The following is a 25,018-nucleotide window of genomic DNA, read 5'->3' as shown; positions in this document are numbered from 1 at the left end:
TGCGGCGTCCGCGCCAAGAAGACCCGGCCGGGGCAGGGGAGGGTGTATCCCACAATGCATCGCGGTGGCGGCGGGGGGAGGGAGCTTGGCGCCAAGGCGTGGAGCGTGTCCCACAATGCACTGCGGCGGGCGGGCCGTGTGCAGCGGCTGTGGCGGCGGCGGTGGACGGGCGGGGTGGGATGGGATGGCGGCGGTGCCGGTCGCTCTACCGCTGCGGGCAGAAGGGCTGCGGCCCGGGGCTGGGCCGCCGTCACGGCTCTGTCACGTTGTGGTGTGCCCAGGGGGGAGCCGGGAAAAGGGCTCTGCCCGCTCCCCAGGCGGGCGGGGAGGGTCGAGGGTAGGATGGAGGCGAGCTGGGACCGGCTCGGCCACGCTGAGGTAAAATGGCTGCCCTGAGGGCACAGGGAGCTGAATGCAGGCCTAGGTCCACTGTTCGGCCATGCGAGCATCCTGCTTATGTAGCCCCTTCAGCAGAGCATTAAAGTTAAGGTTAGGGCTGTTGAGTGTTGTGGTCTTTTTTTCCCCCCTAACGCTGTGCTGTCCCATTTCTGAATGCTGTGTCATTCTTGGGGGCTCGTGCATCAGACTGATCTCATGGTCTGCTCTGGAAGGACACTCAAATTTACTTTGCAAGGCAGAGCATGATGACTTTGGGCAGAACAAACCTTAAGAATGTACTTGACTTCATTTTCTGTCTTCGTAAGTTAATAAGAGGAACAAAAAAGCATTTGAGGTTAAGGCAAAGTCACATCTCAAGTGGACATGTTTATGAAAACATCGTCTCCTGAGGGCTATGTGCTCCTGCAGAAGCGCGTGCTTTATGGTGCGTCTTCAGAGGTTTAGTGTAGAATTACATGAGAAATGTGTACAAAAGAGGGCAGAAAAGGATTTCGTGGGGAAGAAGCAAGAAAGTGGTGTACAACTATGTTCAGAAATCAATTTAAATAAAGTCAGTTTGAAGCACCAGTGTAGTCGTCTAGTTTGTCACGAAACCCTAGAAGATGTGTTAAGGCAGTAAATGTAACCAGATGAACAAAGCGCTTCAGTGTGCCCCAACCCCTTGGAGCACAGCAGCTCTGCCCTGGCGTGTCCCACCTCATCCTAACCCAACGTGACTCGTGCCCCACTGCTTGGAGTTCAGGTCGCAAATTGCTTTTGAAGTGAGATTTTTTTCGTATGATCCACAAGATGGAACAGATGTGGGAGGGATACTTCTAAAAAATGTTGGAAATAGTTGTACTTTTGCAATCTGAAACTCTCTCATTTATCCCTTGTTATCTTTTGTATCGGCACAAGCGAGTCCACGTGGTGCCAGAAAGGTTGAGTCACTGTAACCACCGTGATGGGGTTAAGGTATCTGAGTGTGTAGAAAAACCCTTTAGGCTCCTGAGTTAATTAAGGGATTTTGAAAAATGTGTCATGCCTCTAGTAGAGTCTGTCATGCATACTTCATTTTTCATGTGTTAATTAAAAATGCATATTCCTCTAGAAAAACAGCAATCCTGATGACTTACAGTTAGAAAAATATTTTCAGGATAACGTCATAACGTGTCTGACTGTTACAAATGCCTTTCATTTTTCTCTCATGTACGTTAAAGTACAGTACCGTGTTCTGCCCTAGTGATTTTTAACATTGGTAATATCTATGTTAGATTGCTAGTGGTTTAAGTAAAGACTGCTATTAATCACTGAAAGATGTTATGAGAAAGTCAATCTTCAGAAGTGGTGGTTTGCAAAGTATAAACTACCGAGTATCTAGGGATTTTCTACATCTTTAAGAGAGTACGATGGTTTCACAAGTCTGTCTGTAGAGGAACACAAACTGGCGAGACGGTGACTGCAGCGCGTGCCCTTGTGGTTCCAGCGTTGATCTACGTGACTTCAGTGCATGCTTCGGGGTAAATACGTTTTTGGAACTAGCACAATTTAACAAGCTAAGTCAGTTATTTGCCACCGCAGTAGAAATACTTGTTGCATATTGAAAAAAGGAAAAGAACAACTCCCCCCCCCCAAAAAAAAAATCTCAAAGACCCTGCATGTGCTCTCCCCAAGTGTAGGGAAGGCTCCATCCTTTGCCAAGAAATGAGTCTTTATTTTCAAAAACTTATTAAACTGCTGAAAGTTATTCTTAAAGGCATCATAAAATAATGGTAAGTCTGCCTGGTTTGTGAAAACCCTATTGCATAATTTCTTTTGTGTGTTAATAATCCTCATAACTGCTTTAAATGATTGCCTTAATTACCTTAATGTAGTGTCTCTTTATAGAAATATTGAATGTTTTCTTCCTCATTACCTTTTTTGCTCTGTGTTATCAGCAGAGTGCTTAAAACAGTTGGATAAGCTGCAGAACATTTATTTGCTTTGTCAGAGTTGCTTTTGGCTTTCTAGCAAAATGTATATGTGGAGAATCATTAAACATTAATTATGTAGAAAATAAATTACTGGGAAAGAAATGGCAAATAATCTTGCTAAAAAAAGAAGCCGACTACTGTAAAATGACAAGCTTTCGTTCTCAAAATGAGAGTAATGAAAAACAGGGCTTTCCAACTGGGAATACTGATGAATAACGCCAATGTTAACAGTGTAACCCAGTATGGGAAGTGTCTGAGCTTGCTGAACTTATCCAGGTGGAGATATGCTGCAGAGCGCTTTGTCACAGCCCCTCCTCAGTCTGCTTTAGGCCTCCTCGGGTAGAGAAAGAAAAAGAGCAACTTTGGTTTGGCCCTTTCCGGCATTTTGACAGCCTTCCTTCCTCTCCCCTTCATTCCCAGACCTCCTCCCACGGTGTTAAAATCCACTCTTGCTTTTGGCAAAGAACCATCCCGATGCCGCAGGTGGGTCTTCTTGTGCAAGGATACTAAAATGCTTTATAATGGGGTCACTGCTCATTTTTATTTATGACGAAACAGAGGCATTGGAAGCAAGAGGTTTTTCCCAGAGGAGCTGGCAGGGTTAGGGGCAGCGCAGGGACCGCAGCCCGCGTCTGAGCTGGGTGGGTTGGGTTGCAGTTCTGCGTGCTGGCTTTCATCGCCTCGACCACTCGCCTGGCTCTGTTAGCGAGAACCTGTTTTTCCTCATCTTTAGTACTGTACCATCCAGCTGGGATTAGTCTTGACTAATCTTACTGTGTTGCAAAATAACAGTTCATCAAAGCTCAGATTGTCTGGAAGAAAAGGGTCATTTTTAAAACAATGTCTTAAGTTGTAACGTTTTTTTGGAGAACTAAGCTTTGAATTGTCCAAACTCGCCGTTTCCCTCCCATAACAGTCGTTCTGAATATGCTGCTTGAGTGGTTTCTTTTGGCATTTCAACAGTAAGATGAAACTGCACAGATAGCATCTTTGGAGCTTGAAATATAGAGCTGACATTTTGGGGGCCTTCGATTTTAAATAGTGCCTCAATGTTATCAAAGTTATTAATTTGCATGTAGAAAAAAGATGCAAAAGACAGTCTGATCTTTTTCAGAGAAACTCTGAGTACATTGATAAGACAAAGTATGTGTAAATTTGAAAATATTTCCCATAAAAGTGGATGGTGGCAGAGCTTGTTTTATTTATGTAGATTTCTATGTAAGCAGAAAGACTCACATGCACATGCTGTAGCACGCCTTGATGCAAACGAAAAACACAACACACTTTGGCAGTGTGAGTTTTTCATGAAAGGACACACACAGGTAGAGATTTAAAGTAGAAAAGCCACCCAGAAGAGCGGGCTGCATCAACTGGCATTTTCCATAGGTAACACCACCTGAACTCAAATCACGCCTGGAAGGCATTGTGAAATGCTCATTTTTAGAAATTCTGAAACGTTGCTCTTTTTTCTTCATTAGAACAGCTACACCATTGCAGCTGTTAAGCACGATGTGCTCAGCAGAGCCGTGATCGTACGGTGCCCTCGGAGCAGACTGCTGAGGTCTTCACGGGACCCTCCGGCGCAGCCTGGACCCATTCCTGCAGCCGCAGCAGCGCAGGACCACGAGCCACCTCATCACCCCGGGCTGGTCTCCAGCAACCTGCCAGGCTGGCTGAAGGGCCGCAAGGAAGCAGAATCCAGTTAAATTGTACGTGGTTATTTGTGTTGCTGGTAGCAATTAAATGTTAATTTAAAAAAAAAATAAAATAAAAATCAGGGTGTTTGATATGATTTCTGCTGTCTTGCTTTTATGTTACTCTGATTTTCAGCGCATGGTTTCAACTTTAATTCCCACGTGCCAGCGCACCATGTCTGGGGGCAGGGAGGGGGAGAGGCAGCTGTTAGCACAGACTGAAAAGTTTAAATGAGCCCCCCAAACCTGTTTTAATTGATTTCTTTCCTTGGGAAAACATTTATGTTCATACAAGGCTCTGCAGGCTCCTTCTGCCCACTCCCCATTGCTCCCTGCCTCCTGCTGTCACTGAATATTGCAGCAGCCGGTTTCATTGCTCTTCCTTCTCCCTGCCTAGCGACATCCTCCAAAGCCTGACATGGACAGAGGAAAATGAATGCAAACTGTTAATGAAAATAAACCTGCTAAGGTTTATTTCTGATAAGGAGTAAGTAAGTGAAAAGGAGTGTATCCGTTTGGGTTGCTCATTTCAGAAAGATCCTCGTGGTTAGGCAGAGACTGGCCGGCGAGGGTTTCCCCTGCAACCGCTCCTTCTTCTTTTGCTATTTTTATTTCTCTGTGCATTTCCCGGAGTTGCCTCCTTTCCCCTCAACGCCTTCCCACACCCCAGGCGCGCAGCATACGGCCAGCCGAGCTGTCTGTGCTAGGATCTGCTGAGGACCCTCTGCCGTAGCACACGCTGGTGGCACAGCACCAGCGCTGGGAGCTCGCTGACCCTGCTCAGCACCTCCTTTCCCACCGCTTGTGCTTCGACTCGGGGCGAGCGATGCCGTCCTGGTACAGGGAACTGAAACAGTCAGTGGTGACAAAACACCGGGGAGGTAACGCCAAGTGAGCCAACCCTTGCAGCAAGAGTTATTTATTAAAGTTATTTATTAAACAGGCATCATTTTGTACGTGTCCATTAGAGGTATCGATAGCTTCTTTTTTGGTCTGTGGCATCTGCCACCTTCCCCACCAGGAAGGGGCAGTGCCGTGGCACAGCCATCAGCTGCCCTGCCATGGGCAGCAAGAGCTCTGCATTTAGACGTTGTGGTGGCCATGCCGCCGAGCCTCAGGAGCGTGGGTAGAGCTGAATCTTTTTGTTCTCCAGAAATAACCCCAATTTGCTAGGCCTCAGTGGTTTTTAAAAGGAGGTTTTCCATTAGCTTTCTATCAGAGAGCTGCTGGCAGCGCTGCCGACGTCCTCCCTCTGAAGAGACGACGGGATGCGGCCCCCGTGGCATCAATGTGGATTTGCTGATTTTTTTGATACAAGGAAATAGAATGAGTGAGAAATGCATTTAAATTTGTTTCAAGCAGAATATTTGAAAATACAAATAAAGTTTTAGGAGCTGTTTTGTTGACATGCGTAACTTTATGTAAACACTTGAGAAAGGCGAGGGATTGCGATAACTGTTTGAACACAAAAAGTCACACAGACCAAGGTAAGAGTGACACCGAGCCTGTCTGAAATGAGCTAAATGAAAGGCAAACAAACGAGGAAAAATAAACTAGTTGTTTACAAAAGGCCCGGGGTGGGAGCAGTTGCCAAGTTCCTGAGCTGTTTGCCGAGCCCAGTGCCCCGGCTAAAAGGTACTGTGAAAAGGCCCGTTTCTGTTCCCACTGGAAATCCTGTTTCACAGCATTTTATTATCCAGACCTTCCCCATTAGGTAACCTAATACCCCTAGGTTCATACCCCAATCATTCTTAAAGAAGGTGAAAGGTGCAAAATCAACTGCTTTGAAATGAGCAAGTTAAAATATGTAGTCAGAAATTAGGAGTGGAAGCACCCTGGCCATCTTCTGCTGGCAGTGGCTGTCCTTCACTCTGCTGCGCGGTGCAAAGCAAAAAGGAGACAATTTTAATTTCCTATATGGTATCAGACTTACTGGTACGACAATAGCCCAACTAAAATGTGAAATGCAAAGAAGAAACCTAGTTTTTTTCTTTTTCCTAATACGCCTTTTGGGTTCAGTTGCTTGAGGATAGTAAATAAGAATAGCAGATCATTGTAATTTAGAGGCAGCACCCAAGCATGAACATTGGAAATAATTTTGTTAGTTTCCCAGGAAGCATATGAACATTTTTACACTCTGAAATACCACACATGAGAAAGAAAGGATCAAAGGAGCAGTGAGCTTCATGGGACGCGGAGGTCTGGGAGAGCTGGGCTGGCGAGGGCTGGGAGCCGCAGCACCAGTAAAAGCTCCATGGGAACCAGTTAACTGTAAACCCAACGCTTTGGATAAAGTTGTGGCGTATCGGAGGACCTTACCGTGTGTTTCATTTGCCTTTCCGTAACAGAGGTTTTCATTAGACGTGCACCACTTTGTGATTAAAGAGTCACGGTGGGTGTTTTGCGAATGGGAACTGGATTTGCTGAGTTTATCCTCTGCAGCGCTGCTGTGGACCGAGGAAGCAGCCGGCGGGGAGGTGGGACACAACGGGGCGAAGCCTTTGCAGAGCAAACCAGTGAGAGACGTCGCGCTGAGCTCTTCCCTGCGCCAGCCCTCGTTTCTCCTCATACGGCAGGCCGCTTTCAAGCCCCGCAAGCGTTAGCGTTGCCTTTGGGGGGGGACTTTGCTGGCCCCCGGGGCTGCCACCACCTACCATGGGTGTTCTTCACGGACACGATCCCAGGCACGAAGCACCGGCCGGGGTCTCCCGGCACCCCCTCCCCTCGCTCCCTGCGCAGGGAGCTGCAGCCGGAATCTGCTTGCTGTTTGAAGCGGCGGTGATGGATCGCCGGGCTGCACACACACACACGCTGCTTCAGGGTCCGTCAGATTTCCATTATGGCCCGTGTGGCCGCAGCTCGCTCTGCCCAGGGCCGTCCCCTGCGAGGCTTTTTTGCTGTTAACAGCAGAGGAAGAAAGAACATTAAATGTGTGCTGCTGGTCCTAGGGGCGAACATAAAGCAGTGCCTCTATATACTTTTGTTTGCTTCGAGAGCATCAAAGATGTCAGTGAGTATTTTTTTTCCTCTAGGGCTTTTTTTTTTTTTTTTTTTTTTATTATTCCCCTTTTTATTCCTCCGCATCCTCCTGGGCAGAGAGCAGCTTTGCACCCTCACCGATTGCTTGCCTGTTTGGAGTTAAACACAAGCTGAGCGTTGCGATGGACTGGGGCCAAAGTGCCCCCTGAGCACCGGTGGGACTGGGCTGAACTGGGAATGCGCCTTCCAGACACCTGCATTGGTGGTTTACACCGAGGGCACGGGTTTGGCTGCAGCTCTGGCAGCACCACGGGAACCCGGGGAAACCTGCTGGCTTCTTGGTGCTCCACGGCAAAGAGAGACGTGTTCGATGGTGGCTGACACACGGGCTTGCGTGGAGCCCAGCATGGGGACAGAGCCACCTGAGGCCACCGAGGGCTGTTTCTGAGGACACATGCCGTCTGTGCAGAGGTTTGCTCTCCTCCCACGGGTATTTGCTTGCTGTGAGACCTCAGCAGCTGTTACATTCCCTTAAAAAAACCACCACCTTTGCAAACTTTGGCAATGTATATTTTGTTCACTCGAAACCTCTACTCTTTCCTTGCCATGAAATGCATTCCTGACACCTCCCCGTATCGCCATGAACAACTAGCACTCCTCAGCCCAGTAATTTGCACTCTGGGGGGTGCTGGGCAAGGGATGGGGTGTGCTTACAGCCCCAGGCATGGGTTACACCTCGATAAATCAAGACTGGGCATGTTCTGCTGGGTGCAGGAGAGGAGCTGAGAGCAAACCCCAGCGCAGCAATGCCTGGACATGCACGCCTGGCTCCGAGGGCAGCCTGCGCCAGGCTGCTCCTGGGGGCTGTCCTGCTGCGGGGGGCTTCCCGGGGCCCGGGTTGTGTGCTGGAAGGACACCATGAGATTTCATAAGCAGTAAAATACCAAAAGCTGAGTCTTCTTCCTGCCTCCGCACAACACACAGCCGGCACTGGAGCTCTGTGCTTTTTGGGTAGGTGCTGTGGCTGTTTAAGGATATCTCCCCAACGTGGATCTACTGCGGTGGGTGATGTTCAGGTACTCAACCTTCTTACGCAGGGCATCGCTGACAGGAGGAAGAGCCACATCACTGCAGGAAAATGGGAATATTCCCTACATCCCAACAGAAGAACCACCTTGCACTTAGGCTGGAGATGCAAGCAGGGTTTCAGCCGACTGTTTATAAATAAATCCCTCGTGCCTAGAGAAGGCACTGCCACTTTCCGTACCATCGCGCTTGTGGCAGGACATGAGCCGAGTCCAAAGGGTGGTGGGGTCAGAGCCGCTCCGGTTTAGCATCGCTTATTTTCCCGACTCGTGCTGAAGGTGCCAGAGGGAGGTGGATACGGGCTGTGCTCCGCTCTGTCTCCCTGGTCCTGCCCTCGTGCTGTTGCTGAGCCCTTGGGTCGTTGCTGGCGAGAACCTTTTCCCCGCTTTATTTCCAGGGCAGATTAAGCAGCAGGCAGAGTAGCCTTAAGCATTCCTCTAATTAAAATAAAATCCCTTGTGGCCTCTTATATACAGAGAGATATTACAGACTTAAGGGATGTAGAAAATGTATATTTATTGATTGGATCAACTTGCAGCTCCTTCCATAGAGTCCAGTGAGAGCATTAATAGGTGACTGACCAGGCTGGCGAGGAGGGCAGGGAAGGGGAGTTTGGCTGGTGCTTTCCTGATGCCAGCCCGCTGGGCTCCTGGCCCAGGCACCTGTGTCACAGCGAGCCCCTGAATATCTGCCTGGTATATAAAATATATACACTTATACACATAGCTACTTAGCTAGGCATGACCTCCAGTGCCCATCTGGGGAGCCCCCCATTTCTGGTCTTGCTTTGCTGGGCTGGTGCTGGCTCCGGCACGGGACACGCTGCCCGGTGCTGGGCTCCCACCACCGCCTGTGTGCCGGCTGTGAGTTTGCAGAGTTGCACCCGCAGCGGGTTGTTTCTGGCTGCTTTGCTTCCGAGTCCACTTGCAATGGCCGTTTTTTCGATTGCAGGAATGGAAGATCATTTCTGGTAAAGCCTCGGTAGTGATCGAGGGACATGCTTTTCAGTGAGAAACAGCCACTCGAAAGCTTTTGCAGGCAGAGATTTTGTGCTTAGCAAGTTGCTCCACTGCAGTCTGAACCCCAAGAAATGTGAGTGTGTAGTGGAAATGTCTGCAGGCCTGGATTAAAAGTGGTGCTGGCAGATGATGCTGTAACTTCCACAACGTAAACATTACAGAAAAATAGTGTAAATACGGGGGATTCTATTTTTTTTCCTCTTTTTTTTTTTCCCTCACTCAGGCCAGGAACTGCTAGAGCTTAAATAAATCACTGCAGAAGTGAGACTGACCTAAATCATTTTACACAGTGGAGACCTTGTCTCCTGCTTTTGGAGCTTCTCATATTTATGCTGTGACAGAACAGAGTTTAAGTTGTCTGTATGGCAGTAGCTGCTTCCTACACCCTGGGGAGCTCGGGGGAAGGTGTGAGATCGGCTCGTGTGTGGCAGCAAGGCTGCTGGGGAGACAAAACCACCAGCTCACGGGTGCTGGGGGAACCAGCGGGTATTTTTGGTGCTGCACCATCCGGCGCTTGGTGCTGGCAGGTTTCCCTGCCCTGTGCGGGGCTGCCGCTCTGCCGGGCTCTGCTTGTACCTGCATGATCACCCAGCCAGGTCATGCATGAGTGCCTAATTAATTCATGCATAAGTGCCAGTGAATGCACAAGTGCCGGGTTAATTTACATTTGAGCACCCAACGAGTTCATGCATCAGCACCCAATTAGTTCATGCATGAGTGCCTGGGAGGTGCATGAGTGCCCGACCAGTGCATGCATGAGCAACCGAAAAGATCCTGCATGAGCACCCAGGAAACCTGCACACAGATTCACAATTAGTTCACACACGAGTGCAGGATTAGTCCATGCATGAATGCCCAGTTAGTGCATGCATGAACGCCTAATTACTGTACACATGAGCCCCCAATTAGTGCATGCATGAGCACCCAAGTAGTTCACGCATGAGTGCCCAGTTATTTTGCATATGAATGCCCAATTAGTGTGTGCATGACTGCTCAATTATTTCATGCATGAGCACCAACTGATTTACACGTGATTTCCCAGTTTGTTCACCCCCGAGTGCCCAGCATGTTCCCGGAGCAGGGACAACCCTGGGGACTGCAGCCCATGGCTGACCCGCAGAAGGGAAGGAAGGAACACGGCAGAGCGGAGGAAATGCAGACAGCGGCATGGAGACACGGCTGCTGTGGATGTGCTGCAGCGGTGCAGGAGGAAACCCCCACCCTGCAGCCAGCCCAAAGCAACCTGGCATGCCTTGGCACCCCTGAGCTCAGCTGAGGGCAGCGCAGTGCTCTGCTCAACCACAAAAAACCAACTCTGGCGAGTGCTGTGGCTCACAGGAGGGTGGGGTAGATGATCACAACAGCCTTTCCAGCCTTAAAAATTTAGGAAGCCTTTGATGTGCAGGCAGGGCCCCTTGCAGATAAACCACGTTGGGTTTAGGGCTTGTGCTGGACCACCCAGCCCAAGTAAGAGGCAGGACAGAAAAGAACAAAAGGAGAAACTCAAGGGAAAAAGTAAAATTAACACTCGTCCTTGACCTGACCCTGCAAGCACACTGAGTCCGTGTCCCAAAACCCTCTGCCTCACGGTCAGACCGGGACTCCTGCAAAGCTCGCTGCAGGAGCAAAGCCACAAGGCATGGTCACACAGCATGTGGCTTTGATATGACTTTTCCTTTGGTGTTCATGTTGTCTCTAAACCAGTCCTTCACTTTGGGAGAGATCGGATTAAAAGGAGTTCCTAGCTCTCGGTGCATCCAGCTGGTCTGGGAGCCTGGGCTGGGGTGCTGGGAGCAGCAAGCAGGGAGCTGGACGGCTCAGCCCGGCCGAGCTGCGTCACCCCTCATCCCTCCACATGCACAAAGGCAGTTGTTGTGTTCCTGTGCTAATATGACCCTGCTGAGATTCCAGAGAAGTATTTTTATTTATGGATCCTGCATGAACTGCACACCACAAGTCACCTGCAAAAACTTGCAGAGAGCAGATGACCTGAATACATATTAATAAGGCTCTCAAGTCGTTTAGTATTAGTTTTTTCTATCATCACGCTTGCGGGATGGCAAGGAACGCACTACCTCGTGGAAAGCAATGTTTAGACAAAAAGCCATCTATAGCTTGTCACATTTTTAAGCCTGTTTGCCTTGGAGATAAGCCCAGGCTGCCCTGCCGTGGTGCCACGCTGCAGCTGCCTCTACTCCAGGACAGACCCCGGGAAGACAAGGAGCAATAGCTCCCCGCACGTCGGAGCCACATAAGGGCCGTGTTGGCTTTGGGAACAGGGCATTGCATGGCCGGAGGCCGTGTTTGGGGGTTTCAGAGCCCCGGTGTGTGATGCTGCTGGGAAGTGTGTGGCCCAGTCCTGGGTGGTTCTGATGAAGGAGCATTTCTCCCTAGGCAGAAACACCTTGATCCCCTATGCCTGCTACCCCGCTGCTCCTGGCAGCAATAACAGGTAGTGACCCCTTTCCCGGCTTGGGAACCTGGGGGACAGTCCTAGGTCTGGTATTCATGCACTCCGGTCTCACTCTGGACTGCAAGCCTTTACAGATCAGGCATGGGGACGAGGTGCTCAGAGCACCAGGCACAGAGAAAACCTGGTTCCCATTCCCCAGGGGATGTGAGAGAAACCCACGGGAGACAGAAATGTGCCCAGACTGGATCTGTGCAGTGAAGAGGATGGCAGGTAGTGAAAACGCTTTATTGTCCCAAATTTGGGAACAATAAAGTGGGGGACTTAGGGTCTGATATTGACGTTAACGGACTGCTTACAGTGATCAAACCCTCAGCATCAGCGGTGGCAGCTCCCCGCTGGAGTTTTATAGAGCATTTCCTTTTATAGGGCATTTTGTTTTTCCACGGGATTTATTCAGGTTCTATAGCAGGGATTCAGGGAGATAATAACGTACATTAACCAGGGCGCTGAAAACTGCTTCGCAAACAAGATTGATCAAAGCAGCCCAGGACTGATAGCAAACCCTCCGTAATGCAGTTTGCAAAACACTTGCCAAAACAATTGACTCCCGGTAAAAAATAACTCGTTGGGCAGCCTCAGGGGGGGCTGCGGCCATTGAGGGACCCGGCTCCAGCAGCCAGAAAGCTGGTGGCTGGGGACTGCAGCGATGCAGGGGCCAGATCCGGCTCTCCGCCTCGCCCAAGGCAAGTGCCAGGCTTTGGTATTGAGCCGTGAGCACCCAGGAGAAACCGCCGGCCGGATCCTGCCCCAGGATGATGTGGGTACCAGGACGGCAGGTTATTGGGGTGCCTGGCTGTGTGCGGACCCGTCCTCCCAGGCAGCGCTTGCCAGCCCATGGGTGCCTCGCAGACGGGCTGTCACTTGCCGGGGAGAGCAATGTGTTCTGCAAGGGGTCAGACCCTGCAAGGCTTTCCCCCGGCTGAACGCAGGGTTGAGCTGCTGGCAGTGCCTCCCTCTCACGCTCACATCTCATTTCTGTGCGGTTGCTTTGCAGCACGTCTCTGCAAGGAGATCGGGAGCTGCCGGCTCGATGCATCAGCCACAGGAGGATGATTATCGGTGATTGCGATGTCGTTAGATGAGGAAGAGTACCCGCAGCCGCGCCGGCTGTGATGTTTGTGCTCTGGCCGCAGCCGGCAGTGCCTGACAGAGAGGGTTTGTGTTGATACGATGAAGTGGCCAAATCCCCCTTCGCGTGGAGCAGCAGCTCTGCTCCGGGGGTGCCCGGGTGTCACCGCCATGTCCACATACCCCGGGACATGCAGGGAGAGCAAGGGGGTGATTTAATAAAAGAAGGTGCTTTACTGCTGCTGTTGTTTTTATTGATGATCAGCAAAAGAAAGTGACTGATGGTGGAGTCTGGAGAAGAGCAAGGAGGTGAGCAGAGGTGCAGGAGACACGTTGGAGGACGAGAGAGGGAAGGAATTCCTGCAGGGAGAGGAGACGAAGGCAACATTTCTATAGTCGTCTGCTATGGACATGCACTACAAAATACATCAGTGTGCCATGTCCGTGGCGGGGCAGAGCAGAAGTAATGGGCTAAGTTGTAGCAAAGTGGATTTAGTTTAAATAATAAGAAAAATCTCTTATGGGGAATGTTACTGTGGAGGTGCAGCATGGAAGCAGAACTGGTGTGATGCTGCAGCCGCACTGCCAGCCCAGCTTTCGGTTCCCAGACCTCTGTGTTTCTTATGGCAGACGTGCACAAAGTCTGCGATTTTTGGCTTAAAATCGCCTGGGCTTGGAAACGTGTCCCGTGGGGAAGCATGCAGCCATGGGGCAGGAGGAGCACAGCCTTAGATGGCAAACTGCTCCTCATCGCCAGGCCCTTTTCCTGTTAATCCCTGTGAAGTGCCTTATATAGTGCACTCGGAGGAATTTATAAATAAATGCTTTTTGTCACGATTCGGGAACGTACTCCCTCCGTGGCATTTGAAGCACTTTCTTCCATCGAGGCCATGCTCCTTCACATGCGAAGAGCAGCGCTGAGCCTGCAGCGCCCGGTGGCGGCCATGGCTGGGGCTGTGCCGGGCAGGAGGGGGGCCCCTCCGTCTCCTCTTGCTGCTGACCGCTTTGGGGAAGGAGGCAGGACGTAACTGGGATGGGGTTACACTGGGATTACAGAAGCAGCCACCCACACTGGAGCCAGCTCTGTGGAGCCTGTCACCGTTTGGGTTCAGGGCCACTGTTTTATACCTCGTCCCTTTGCAGCTGGGTCCCCAGGGCAGCTCCCTCCTGCCCTGGACTGAAGGTGCCCGCGGGTGTCCCTGGGACAGGCAGGGCAGGAGGGAGGCAAGGGCTGCTTCTGCACCCGCTTGCACCAGGAAAATACCGGGAGGTCCAGAGCATGGGAGTCCTTGTGGGAAAGCCTGGGGCTCCCGTTGTGCGGGACAGACAGGACGAGCATCGCTCAGCAGTTGCCCCTAGCCTTAAAACCTGCCGAGCCCCTGTCATCTGCCCCTGCCTCAGCTCAGGATTAATAGTATAGTAAAGCCAGACTTCGTGGATGTCACTCTTACTGCACACGAGGATGAAGCAGAAACTCATGGCAGCAGGAACAGAGATCTGACTTACAACCGCTCAGATCCCTCTCCACTAACGAAGCTCCTTCATTAGTAGGGGATGGTGTAGCTATACAGGCCAGGCAACCTGGCTCTGCCAAGGGCGGTGGCATCCTGACCTGCGGGCCCAGCTCACCCGCAGCAGCAGTGCTGCAAGGCTGGTTCGGTGTTTGCCAGATACCAGACCTCCTCGGAGGAGAAAAGCGGAGGGTTTCCTCTGCAGCTCAGTGCCAGGGAGAAAGGGAGCTGCCTTCTCCAGTGCAGTCGGGCTGGTCCCCGTGCCTGCACTGGGGCCGTAGCTGGGGTCTGTGCCCGCGGCACTGCCGCCTTGATGCAAACCACGGCTCCGTTCTGGTCCAACAATGGAAAAGCCGAGGCTCTGCGCCTCACGGTCTGGGATGCTCATAAAAAAGATCCACAAGACTCAGAGATCTGTTGCCTCAACAGAGACTCGGCAGAGCTATAAATAGCCCAGCCAAGTGTCGTGCAGCGAACCTGAGCAGAGCCGGCTGCCCTCATGGCCAGGCGTTCCTGGGAGCCTGGCACGGATGACCGGCTCTGCTGCTCTGCAGCACGGCCCCGGGGGAGCCTGCCCGCTCCAGCCGGACAAGCCGGGACCATGCTGCAGCCTATGGGGTACCATCCCCACTCCCAGGGCTCCCTGTGGGCTCCCCAATCCTGGGCATCCTGCAGAACTCTGACCTCCTGCCTCTCCCTGCCTGGGAGAGGCAGCTGCCCATCATCTGCCTGGCCATGGCCTTTCCCCCCTCCTCAGCCCCGAGATCAGCACCTCCAGCCCCCGCCGGCCATGTGGAGCCTCTGGAAACATCACCATAAAAAATATTTACTCCCGCTGCTGCTGAGATGGAAGCTCATAAAGGGCTGTAGCTAAGCCTGTTACTGCATTAGCACCGGCATCCAAAAGAGATGAAGGTAGGGTCCCGGCTGGGGGTGGCTTGTGGTGACCCAGAGCATGTTGGTGGGTGCAGGGACAGGCACTGCCCGCTCCCCCTTCTTGCAGAGGGAGCAAGAAAAGCCAACCTGCAGAAGAAAGCAAGGAGAACACCGCTCCAGGGGTGCAAGGAGACCATCAGTTATTTCCCAGAGAGGTGCAGAGGGATATCGATGGTAATAAGGCTGAGGCCTGAGGCTGTAATTTAACGGCCGCAGCCCAGCTCTCTGCTCTGGCCACATATTTATTTATTGACGCTTTGCTTCTTGGCCGGAGCAGCTTTTGGTGCAGCCCCAGAATGTCCGCAGCTCCTGTGTGTGTGGTGCCGGGCAGACAGCAGGTAACCTGCAGTCATTGCCTGGCCTTGAGCTCAGAGGGAAGGCTGATGCCCTCAAGTTATCCGTCTGAAGGCTGGAGGTCAGGTCCCATGCCACCAGCGGTGGTCTTACAAACTTAGTGCCGTACAGCCCTGCAGCATTAGTCCTCACTTGCTTTTCTGCTGCTCTCTGGCTTCTGCTCTTCTTAAGGCTGACGCTCAGGTCTGGACCCATTTGAAAACAGTAAATATTTTATTTGCTGTTGGGAGTTTTGACCAGTATCTCAGAGGTTGCAAAGGTTACATCAGGAAATATCCACTTCATTAGCAAAAAGGATCGGCCCATTCCTGGGCTGCCTGCTCGTGAGGCAAAAGCACAGCCGTGGAGTGAACTCCAGCCTGTCCCCCGAGTGCTGTTATCAGCCGTAGGCTTGTCTTCCTTGAGCAATCAAATTAGATAGATTTCAGTACCCAGAGTGGTCTCCCTGGTTCTCAAGGCCACACATGCAATTAAAACCAGTCTCGTTAAGAGCCAGCTCAGCACGGGCAGTGCTGTCTCCGTCTTGCTGCTGTTCATGCCAGGCAGTGCTGTGCGGGTACCATGGCGTGGGAACAGGGAGGGTGCAGGAATGGGGATGAGGCGGGAACGGGGACTTTTTTGTTTTACTGGGTTTTTCTTCAGGAGGCTTCTGCAAAAGGGCTTCTTGGCACCTCTGCTCAAGTGAAATGGAGCAACCAAAATGGGAGCTGGCTGGCAGCCAGCCTGGCAGACGGGCCCACGGGGGCAGCCGGGGGGCAGGTGTATGCCTGGAGCACGTTTATCGAGGGCAGGAGCCCTGCATGGCAAAGCTAAGTGGCCGAAGCACCGGTGTCACAGCCATATGCCAGGATCCCTCGCTGCCAGCACGAGCGCAGGACCCCATGAGACCTCACAGGCGGGTGCATGGGCAGCGGACAGATTACAAGTGTGAGTCTCCTTTGCTGTTTCTCACCCTGAGGTCTGCACACAACGGGCAGCATGGGGTTTGACTGCCAGCCCCCCACCGCAGGGCTGCCAGCGGCGGGGCTTAGCAGGTTCCCTGTCAAGGCACCGCAGCACTGGTTCAGCCCTTCGACCTGCTCCGACGGCACTGGTACCTGCCAAGTTACGCATGCTGAGCTTTACCACAGTTTTACTCCAGGGAGAGCAGACTAAGCACCACGCAACGTACAATGCAATTGCTCACGACTTGACAATCGATGCCCAGCTAGTTCCTGAGCAGCGATCCACCACCCCCTGCCAGCCCCCCCTAGTTTATATACTGGGCATGACATCACATGGTATGGAATATCCCTTTGGCCAGTTTGGGACAGCTGCCCTGGCTGTGTCCCCTCCCAATTTCTTGTGCCCCTCCAGCCTTCTTGCTGGCTGGGCATGAGAAGCTGAAAAATCCTTGACTTAGTATAAACACTACTTAGCAACAACTGAAAACATCAGTGTGTTACCAACATTCTTCTCCCACTAAATCCAAAACATAACAGCTACTAGAAAGAAAATTAACTCTATCCCAGCCGAAATCAGGACAACCCGGCAGGACTTGCTGCGACACCCCTGGCAAAAAGCAGCGGGTCCTGCAGGACATGAGGTTGGTGGTTCAGTGAAAGACACTCCCACCTTTGCTGGGCATTCCCCAAGCTTTGCTGCCAGTATAAAAGCAGGAAAACCCCAAGAAATGAGGGAGCCCTCTTGACATGTTCGGGAGGGGGAAATCTGTCTGGCTTTGCAGGACAAGGAGAGATGCTGAGTCCTGTGGGTGAAACCGAGCACCTGCCTGCAGTGGCCTGAAAACCTGGACCTCTGGGGGCAGTGGAGGAGGAGGAGGTTACATCAAGCTCCAGGAGACCTGGATCTGTCCCTAATGGGGCCACTAATGGTCTCAAGGACCTTTCACAGGTCACTCTCTCCTGCTCCTGCCTTAGTTTTCTCAGCTGTAAATATGAGAAGCTGCAGCAATGCCAGCCAGCTTGGGAGGGTCTCGCAAGGCTCAAGTGATCAATAACCACCACATGTTGAAAATGTCAGGTGGAAGACGCTGTCGAGGTGCAAAGCTACAACTAATCACCACTGACAGAACTGGTTTTTACTCTTAAGTTGAGCCGTCTTTCCAAGAACACTTTGCACATGGCGGTCTCTCGCCTGCAAGCAACTCTGTGGACACGAAGTCTCAGGGGACCACCAGGAATCTGCTGGCGGGGAGCCACACGTGAGACCCTTTTTTCCATGTACACAGCACTGCCGAAACGCAGCCGCTTTGGGTGGCCGCGGTGCTCCGTACCCAGCCACACCGCGGCCAAATCCTGCCACAAAGATGCCCTGGGATGTCTCAGGGTTGGGAATACATAATCCCGATGCCACGGACCCTCTCCACCCCGCTGTAACGCTGCCCTGTTTTCAGTGCTCGGCTGTGCTACCACGCCACACGGCTGCCCCCTCAGAGGATCAGGCCCTCCCCAGGCAGTCACCCCCAAAGGAATGAGGTCTCCCCAAGACAGCGAGTCCCTCCCGGGGGTTCAGGGTGACCCCCGGGGGGATCTGGGTCCCCAAAGCAGAGGGGAGCACCCCCAAACGATCGGTGTGCCCCCCCCAGGCCCCGTCCCCTCACAGCACCGGGCGAACGCCCCCGCGAAGCACCGCCCCGCCCCGCCCCGCCCCGCCCCGCCCCGCGCCGCTCTCGCCCCGCGGCATTCTGGGATGAAACAGGATGTAGGCAGAACAGCGCGGGCGGACGGGCCGGGGCGGCGTGCCGCGCCGCGGCTCAGCCAATGGGGAAGAGGCGTGCCGTGCGGCGCAACCAATGGGGGAACGACGGGCCGCGCGCCGCAGCGGGCGGGGCGGTATTTGAGCGCGGCGCGGCGGCGAGGCGCAGAGCGCTCGGCGCGGCGCAGGGAACGGAGCGGAACCGGCGCGGGCTGAGGCGAAGCGGTGTCCGGGCCTCCTCCTCCTCTCACCTCCTCCTCGGTGCCGTGCCTCGCCCTCCCGGGGTGGCCCTGTCACTGTGAAGGTGAGCGACGCCCTCCGCCGGGGCGGCGGCGGCGGGGACCTCCGCGCCTCGCCTGGCACCGCTCCTTCCGTGGGTGAGGTGGCGGCTGGGCCGCCCCGGGGAGGGGAGGGGGTCGCGGCCCTGGCCGGCCGGTGGGCGGCTCCGGCCCGTGGTTAGTTCCCGGCGGTGCTCGGAGCTTGCCCCGCCCCGGTGGTCTGCCGCCGGTGCGTTGCCCGCCCCGCTCCGGGCAAGGTCACCGCTACCTCGGGCGCCCCCGGGACTTCCCCCCCCCATGAAGGTCACGCAGGGCTGCGGCCTGCACATGCGCCCGGCTCCTGGGAGCCGCCCGGGAGCTTCTCCCCGGGCCCCCTTCTGCCGAGGTGGGGATGGGGCTGCACAGCACCCCCTTCCCAGGGCCTTCTCACGCCGTGGTGGGTGCTGGGCTTGGGCCTCCTCCCCATCCTCGGGTTCCATACTGTCCTGGTGGGCAAGCGGTGGGTGCTGGGCTTGGGCCTCATCCCACTCTTAGGGCCCCATCCTGCCCGGAGAGGGAAAGAGTGGGTGTGGGGGCTTGTGTCTCATCCCTGTCCCAAAGCTGCATCTTGTCGCGGTGAGGGAAGGAGTGGGTGCTGAGCTTGAGCATCATTCTCCCTCCCAAAGCACTGTCCTGTCCTGCTGGGGGAGTGGCTGGGTGCTGGGCTCGGGCCTCATACTCTTTTCATGACCTCATCCTAACCTGATGAGGGAAGGGTTGGGTGCTGGCTTGGGCCTAATCCCCCTCCCAAGGCCTCATCCTGCCCTGGAGTGGCTGCTAGGGCTGTGGTCTTTGTCTTCCTCCTGCAAGACCCCATCCTGCCTTGGGCTGGGGAAGGGGTGGCTGCTGGAGCTGTACTGTTATCCCTTCCTAGGTCCATCCTGCCCTGAGCTGGGTGCTGGGGCTTTGTGGTTTTCTTCAAGAGGCCCGTGAAGAGGCCAGACTTGGGTGGCCAAGACCCTGAGGGCCAGCTGTGATCTTATGATTTAGGGATAAGATGTGTACTGTGGTGCCACTGGGCTGCCTTGGGGGGAGGATGCCTCTGTAACCCCACAGGGGAATAAGCTGAGACTGGGGCCCTGCTCTGTGGTGTTCAGGTGGGTGGATGGGGTGACACTTGGAGCTGCTCCCTGCCCCATGGCGGGTGCAGGGGACCCTCTCCCCAGCAGCACAGCCAGCTGCCAGCCCCTGCTGTGGTTGGCCTATGAAGGATGCTGTGCCCTGGAGCGGTGCGGTGCTGGGGAGGGCAGGCTGGCCAGTGCTTGCAGCACTACTGAAAGATAATAGGTTTTTTTCTATGGCGCTGTTGGCCCTCGGCAGCATGGGCCTGCACTGAGATGCTCCTTGCCTAAACAATGAGGAAGGAAGATGCTTTTTGCAGGTCACTCTGTGGCTGGTTATGTAATGGCAAATGCCCTCTGAACTCAGTGTGCAGTGGAGGTGTGCAAAGGCCTGGTGTGTGTGAGAGCTTGCTTGCCCTCTTCCCATAAAGAGGCTTTCCTGGAGAAATGACCCACAAGTGAATTTCTGCTACTTCCCTTTTCCTGTGGGCTGGACCCCCAGAAGACTTTCCCAAGGGATTGCCAGATTCCTGGATAGTGAAGCCAAATCTACAGGCGGTTGGTTGGGCTGTTCTGAGCCATGTCTTGTCCTGCCAGGGCTTCTGGGCCACAGGCTAACACCCACTGGCTTAAACCACAGCACGGAGGGGAACAAACTGCCTGGAAGTGGCTTTTCCAGAGCTGTGGTAGGGGCGCGTGCTCTCTGTTGGCGTTTGTGCTCAGTTCCTGTCATTCCTCCTGATGCTATTAGTGCATGTTAATAGCAGTGCTCTATTAAACATTGTATCTAAAACGTATAAATTAAGGTTGCAATAGAAGTCTTCAACTGCAGGCAGAGTGAAGAATTGAAGTATTGTAATCATAGGGCTGCAATTATGTAACTGGATTCTCTTTCTCTCTGGGTAGCAGGCTCCTTTAATTGCTGTAACAAAGCTACTCCTTCAGTTTTCTGGGCCTGTTCCAGGAAGTGCTCATTGCAGCAGATTTTCTTCACTCCCCAGTAGAGCTAAATATGTGTAGTTTCACTATTTCAAAACATGCTTGGTAGTATCACTCAAGACTTACAGCACTGTAAAACGATTTAGGAAACTTAATGGTGCTCTGCAGGCTTAATTGGAGGCACTCCTTGCCATTAAGAAGCTTATTTCCACAAAGTTTTAATATGCTCTGGTAAGAGCTGCTGCTGAGGTGAGCAGCTGTGGTCCTTCTCAGTGCAGACCTTTGCTTGACTGGTCCCCCAGATAACATGTGCCTCCTGACCAGGCCTCATGTGTGGCTTGGGAGCGAGGGGTCTGGTTCCTGGAGGGGTGTTGGAGTGTGCCAGCCAGCAGCAGGACTGTGTGGGGCTCCTTCCCCAGGGCATGTGTCACAGCCTTTGCTTGAAGAAAGGCTGCGGGGCTGGGATTGCCAAATCCATGTTTTCTAGGATAATATGAACTGCACTGGAAAATTCCCAATGCTGAATGCCTCCCTGGAAAGGCCATGGCAGATCTATGAGTAAATGGCTTCAGTGACTAGTACGAAGCACCTGAACTAACTTAGAGTGAAGGGGGCTACACACTCAGCTCCAGTATACTACTTTCTAGTTTCTTACAGGTCATGGGCAGCACTAGCATGCTGGTTTCTAGCATCTGTGTTGTGGTTCACAGGGAGGGGGGTGGGAAGGAGGCTGCTTTGTCAGGCCCTAGCTGTGCTAGCTCTGTGGTGGGGCTTGCTTCCCCCTGCCCTTGTTTCTAGGCTGCAGCATGGTGTTAACCTGTTTCTGGCTTGTCAGACCGGCTTTGTCCCGTGGGAACAGCTGAAGTCTGGGTTTCAGTGGCAGAGCAGTGGTGAGGTGAGGGAATGATGATAGGCTGAATGTGGAACAACACTCCTTCCAGGCTAAACTAGTAGCAGTAACTGTAACTCCTGGTGTGGGGTAGAATAAAAGCACTGCTGCTGTTAACATGCTTCTTGAGCCTCCCAGCTGGAGGCAGAGGCAGTTTGGGATCTGTTGCTTGCAAGGCTCTGAACAGATGGTGCTCCAAACCACTGGTGCACCTGGAAGGCAAACTTGGCTGTAGCCTATTAATGTATAGGAGGGCTGTGGCTCTCTGCAGATCCTGTCTCCTCCCACACAGTAAGCTTCTTCTGCATGTGTTTAATGCAGGTGGTGATGTTGGACTATTTCTGATCTAACCTCTGTATAGTGCCAGTGCTCCAGCTATAAGGGGCATCTTAGCCTGGGACTACTATAGGCTACCCTGATAAACTCACCCTGGCCATAACAGGGTGTTTGTAGTATCGGCTTGTGACGCAGCCTGCCATAGAAAGGACAACCTCTGATGCACAGGAACCTTCTCCGTTTTTGGGAAGGGATTAAAGGAATCTATGTTCTGCCTTAGGTTCACGATGTCTGACAGAAAGGCTGTGATCAAGAATGCGGACATGTCCGAGGACATGCAGCAGGATGCTGTAGACTGTGCTACACAGGCAATGGAGAAGTACAACATAGAAAAGGACATTGCAGCATATATAAAGAAGGTAACTATGGGATGAGGGGGCTGCTCTGGCTGAGACTTCCTGAAGCTCTAAAGTACGTGTGCCTGTTGTGAGCCTGAGTGTCTGAGACTTCATACTTGCATGTTTGGAGGGAGAAGATGCTTTCTTCTTGGCTGCTTTACTGCTATTCCCAAGAGGATGGAGTGACTTCTCCAAGGTCAGAGGAGGGCCAAGGCAGAGCAGGGCCTGGTCTGTTGCTCTGGCAAGCTCTGAGCAAACAGTGTGAGTGCTGTCCCTCTGGATTGCCAGCCTAGAAAAAGCTGGCTGCAGTCTCTGTTTAGGACTTGCTCAGCAGATGCTGCTGCTTGACTTGCACTACCAGTGCAGGGTGGGATTACTCTGTTTCACTCAAAGTGGGCAGCTGTGCATGTGCGATTCTGTCTGCCATGTTCCTGGCTCTGGGGTGGGTGGTGTGGAGGAGGATGGGGCCTTGTGCTGGCTGGCAAGGTTGTGAAAGGTGCTGTGTGTTGTGCTGTGAAAGCTGCCCTGGCTTGTGAAGAGATGTCTCCCCATTTGCAGGAGCCCATTAACTTAAGTCTCATGCTTTATGGCATCTGGGGAGCTGTCAGTTCCCTCTGTAGCCACCTCTCTGAATGGTCAGGCAAAGTGCTTTTGAAGGCAGAAAGTGTGACTTCATAGGCAATGCAGTCCTGGCACCTGGGCTAGCTTTTGGGCCTTGCTTGTAATCTAAGCTTGAATGTAAAGGATTCAAAGGTGTCTCCTAACTTCTCAGATCACTTTGAGGCAAGACTTATTTCAAAGTGCTTGGGGCAATGCAGCCTGTAAAGTGAGTGAGTGCAACAGAAGGCATCCAAAAAGAAGTTGGCCTTTGTTTCCTGAGAGTGTGTTGGGAGGAGGGAAGCAATTTGATGCACCTTCATGCCCTGGCAAGAAAGCCTTTTCTATACTTCAAAGGTTACCTGGAAAGAGCTCAAGCTGTCTTGCTGCTATCTGAGGACTAACACTTGCTTTAATCTTGAATGTTGAGTCTGTTCTTCTGGCTCTGTCTTGGGAGGGAAGGGTGTTCTTGGGAGTTGTGTATTAATTAGAGGGAGGAAAATGGTCTTTAACCCTATCTTAGCTGCTAAGTAGCAGAAGACTGACTATTAAGCCAGCATTCAGCTTGCTCACCTCTGACCTCCTAGGTCTCCATGTGCTGTCGGGCCTGTGAATTTGCCTGCTCATTTTCAATGCAGATTTTCTCCCCTTTATGTGAAGAAGAGTCCCAAAGAGCAGAAGCCAGACTTCTTCCCTTTTTTAGGTGACCTTTAAGCTCAAATGCCTTGCTGGAGCAGACATGCCAAAAATCTTTTTTTATTTTTTGTGAGTGGGTTTGGAATGGGAGAGGAGAAATATTCCCCTGAGCTAGCCTACATGCAGGGGTTGAATAGCACTGTATCAAGGAGAGCTCTTGTGTCTGCTCTTTCTGCCCAGGGCTGATGGGTGCTCCAAGTCTCAGGAGATGATTTGCTTGTGTTGGATCCTTCAAGCAATCCAGTGCAGAGGTCTGGTTGTGTTGGTCACTATCTTGCTTAATATAATAGTGTCTTGCATTGGGGAATCTAAAGATGCTGCAGGTGGGAGGAGAGGCGATAGTGTGCAAACAGAACCAGCTAAGAATTTGTGCTTAAACTATTTTCATGTGGGCTTTCTTGGCCTTAATGCCTCTCTTCTCTTTCTTCAGGAATTTGACAAGAAATACAACCCAACTTGGCACTGCATTGTTGGCAGAAACTTTGGCAGCTATGTAACACATGAGACAAAGCACTTCATCTATTTTTACTTGGGTCAGGTTGCAATTCTTCTCTTCAAGTCTGGATAGGAAGTAGGAGCAAGTGAAATTTGGACTGTAATGCACTGATGGCTGAAGCCACGACTCCCTTTAACATGGCTATGCCGCTGCATGGACTGTATACTATATTTAATGTGTATATGTTGCAGTAAAAATCTACTTCTGTTTAGTTGCCTGGGAAGAAGGCGGCATTTTTTTGTTACTGCTTTTTTTGGTTGTATTGCACTAGGAAACCTGTAAATGCTTAAACAATGGCCTTTACATGGGAAGAAATAAAACTATTCCACAACAGCTCCCTCAGTGGTAACTCCTTCTTTGAGGCTGGGAAAACTTCTTTGGGCAGGCCAAAAGACCCTGACTTCCTTACTGAGTTTTATTAGACTGTTAATCTTGTAATGAGGAGCAAAGCCAGTGTGAGCCTCTGTACCCACCCTGCAGACTGTAGAGAGCTGGCTCTCCCAGTAACCTCAGTGCAGGTACTTAGACCTTCCCTGAAAGCTGGTGGGGTGGCTCTTGATTATGTGGCTTTCACACACAAGTTGAACTCCACCTCGGACTGTGATAAACAGACTTGCAGCTGGCACCCTTGGTGTTCTCTTTCAGTGCCCATCACTGTATTTTTGGCTCTGCTGAAACATTGACCTAGACTTGTAAGCAACTCAGCCTGGTCTAGAAGACTTCAGCAAATATCCCCCTGAGCTGCTGCTTGCTGCAGAAAGCAGCATTCTGTGGCTGAAGTCTTTAGACCTTGATACTGAGATCTAAAGCCACGTGGTCCGTCCCCGAAATGGAGTAAGATATCAAATTGGTGACTACTGACAACAGCTCTATTTGGCATGTTCTTAGCCAGTTGTCTCAACACTGCCTTAACTTGATGCTCTCCTTAAAGCAAGCTAGTCATGTGGAAGACTTGTAAGTGGCCACTGTCTCCTTTTTTATTTTCTGTAGCTGATAAGCTATTTCTGGAGGACTGTCCTCCATGTTCTGATATCTGCTTTTGTTCTTAAAGCACAGTACCAAGAAGTTAAATTTACATGTGATGTTTGTGTGAAGGAAACTCATGTGACATCTGCTTCAAAGGCAGACAAATGTCTTGGTCTCCAATAGGTTCAGCAGTGATGTTGTCTTAGTATGTACTG

The 25,018-nt window shown here is 52.1% G+C and overlaps 1 protein-coding gene and 1 long non-coding RNA gene across 4 annotated transcripts; both read left to right on the top strand.

Annotated features, from left to right (window-relative positions):
- The first annotated feature begins 204 nt into the window (after window positions 1-204).
- LOC142033216 (uncharacterized) lies at window positions 205-4,143 on the top strand. Of its 2 annotated transcripts, XR_012651117.1 has the most exons (3): window positions 205-1,898; window positions 2,772-2,834; window positions 3,830-4,143. It is a non-coding gene; the product is annotated as an uncharacterized LOC142033216 (long non-coding RNA). The 2 variants fall into 2 exon arrangements; XR_012651116.1 differs by lacking the exon at window positions 205-1,898 and having other exon boundaries at window positions 1,931-2,834.
- A 14,171-nt stretch (window positions 4,144-18,314) lies between these two features.
- On the top strand, window positions 18,315-24,172 carry DYNLL2 (dynein light chain LC8-type 2). Of its 2 annotated transcripts, XM_075033000.1 has the most exons (3): window positions 18,315-18,472; window positions 21,931-22,069; window positions 23,772-24,172. In XM_075033000.1, the coding sequence occupies exons 2-3, from the start codon at window positions 21,938-21,940 to the stop codon at window positions 23,907-23,909; spliced, it is 270 nt and encodes an 89-aa protein (XP_074889101.1). In that variant the 5' UTR covers window positions 18,315-18,472; window positions 21,931-21,937; the 3' UTR covers window positions 23,910-24,172. The 2 variants fall into 2 exon arrangements, with proteins under 2 accessions (XP_074889101.1, XP_074889100.1); XM_075032999.1 differs by lacking the exon at window positions 18,315-18,472 and having other exon boundaries at window positions 21,917-22,069.
- Window positions 24,173-25,018: the final 846 nt, after the last annotated feature.

Source organism: Buteo buteo, chromosome 7, assembly GCF_964188355.1.
Source record: "Buteo buteo chromosome 7, bButBut1.hap1.1, whole genome shotgun sequence".
NCBI classification, from domain to species: Eukaryota; Metazoa; Chordata; class Aves; order Accipitriformes; family Accipitridae; genus Buteo; species Buteo buteo.
This window is presented reverse-complemented; position numbering and strand designations above follow the sequence as displayed.

Bases quoted from the DNA above. Each gene is read 5' to 3' on its own strand.
- DYNLL2 (XM_075032999.1), top strand. From the start codon at position 21,917: ATGTTCTGCCTTAGGTTCACGATGTCTGACAGAAAGGCTGTGATCAAG. The intron at 22,070-23,771 runs GTAACTATGGGA...CTCTTTCTTCAG, and splicing joins TTGCAGCATATATAAAGAAG to GAATTTGACAAGAAATACAA.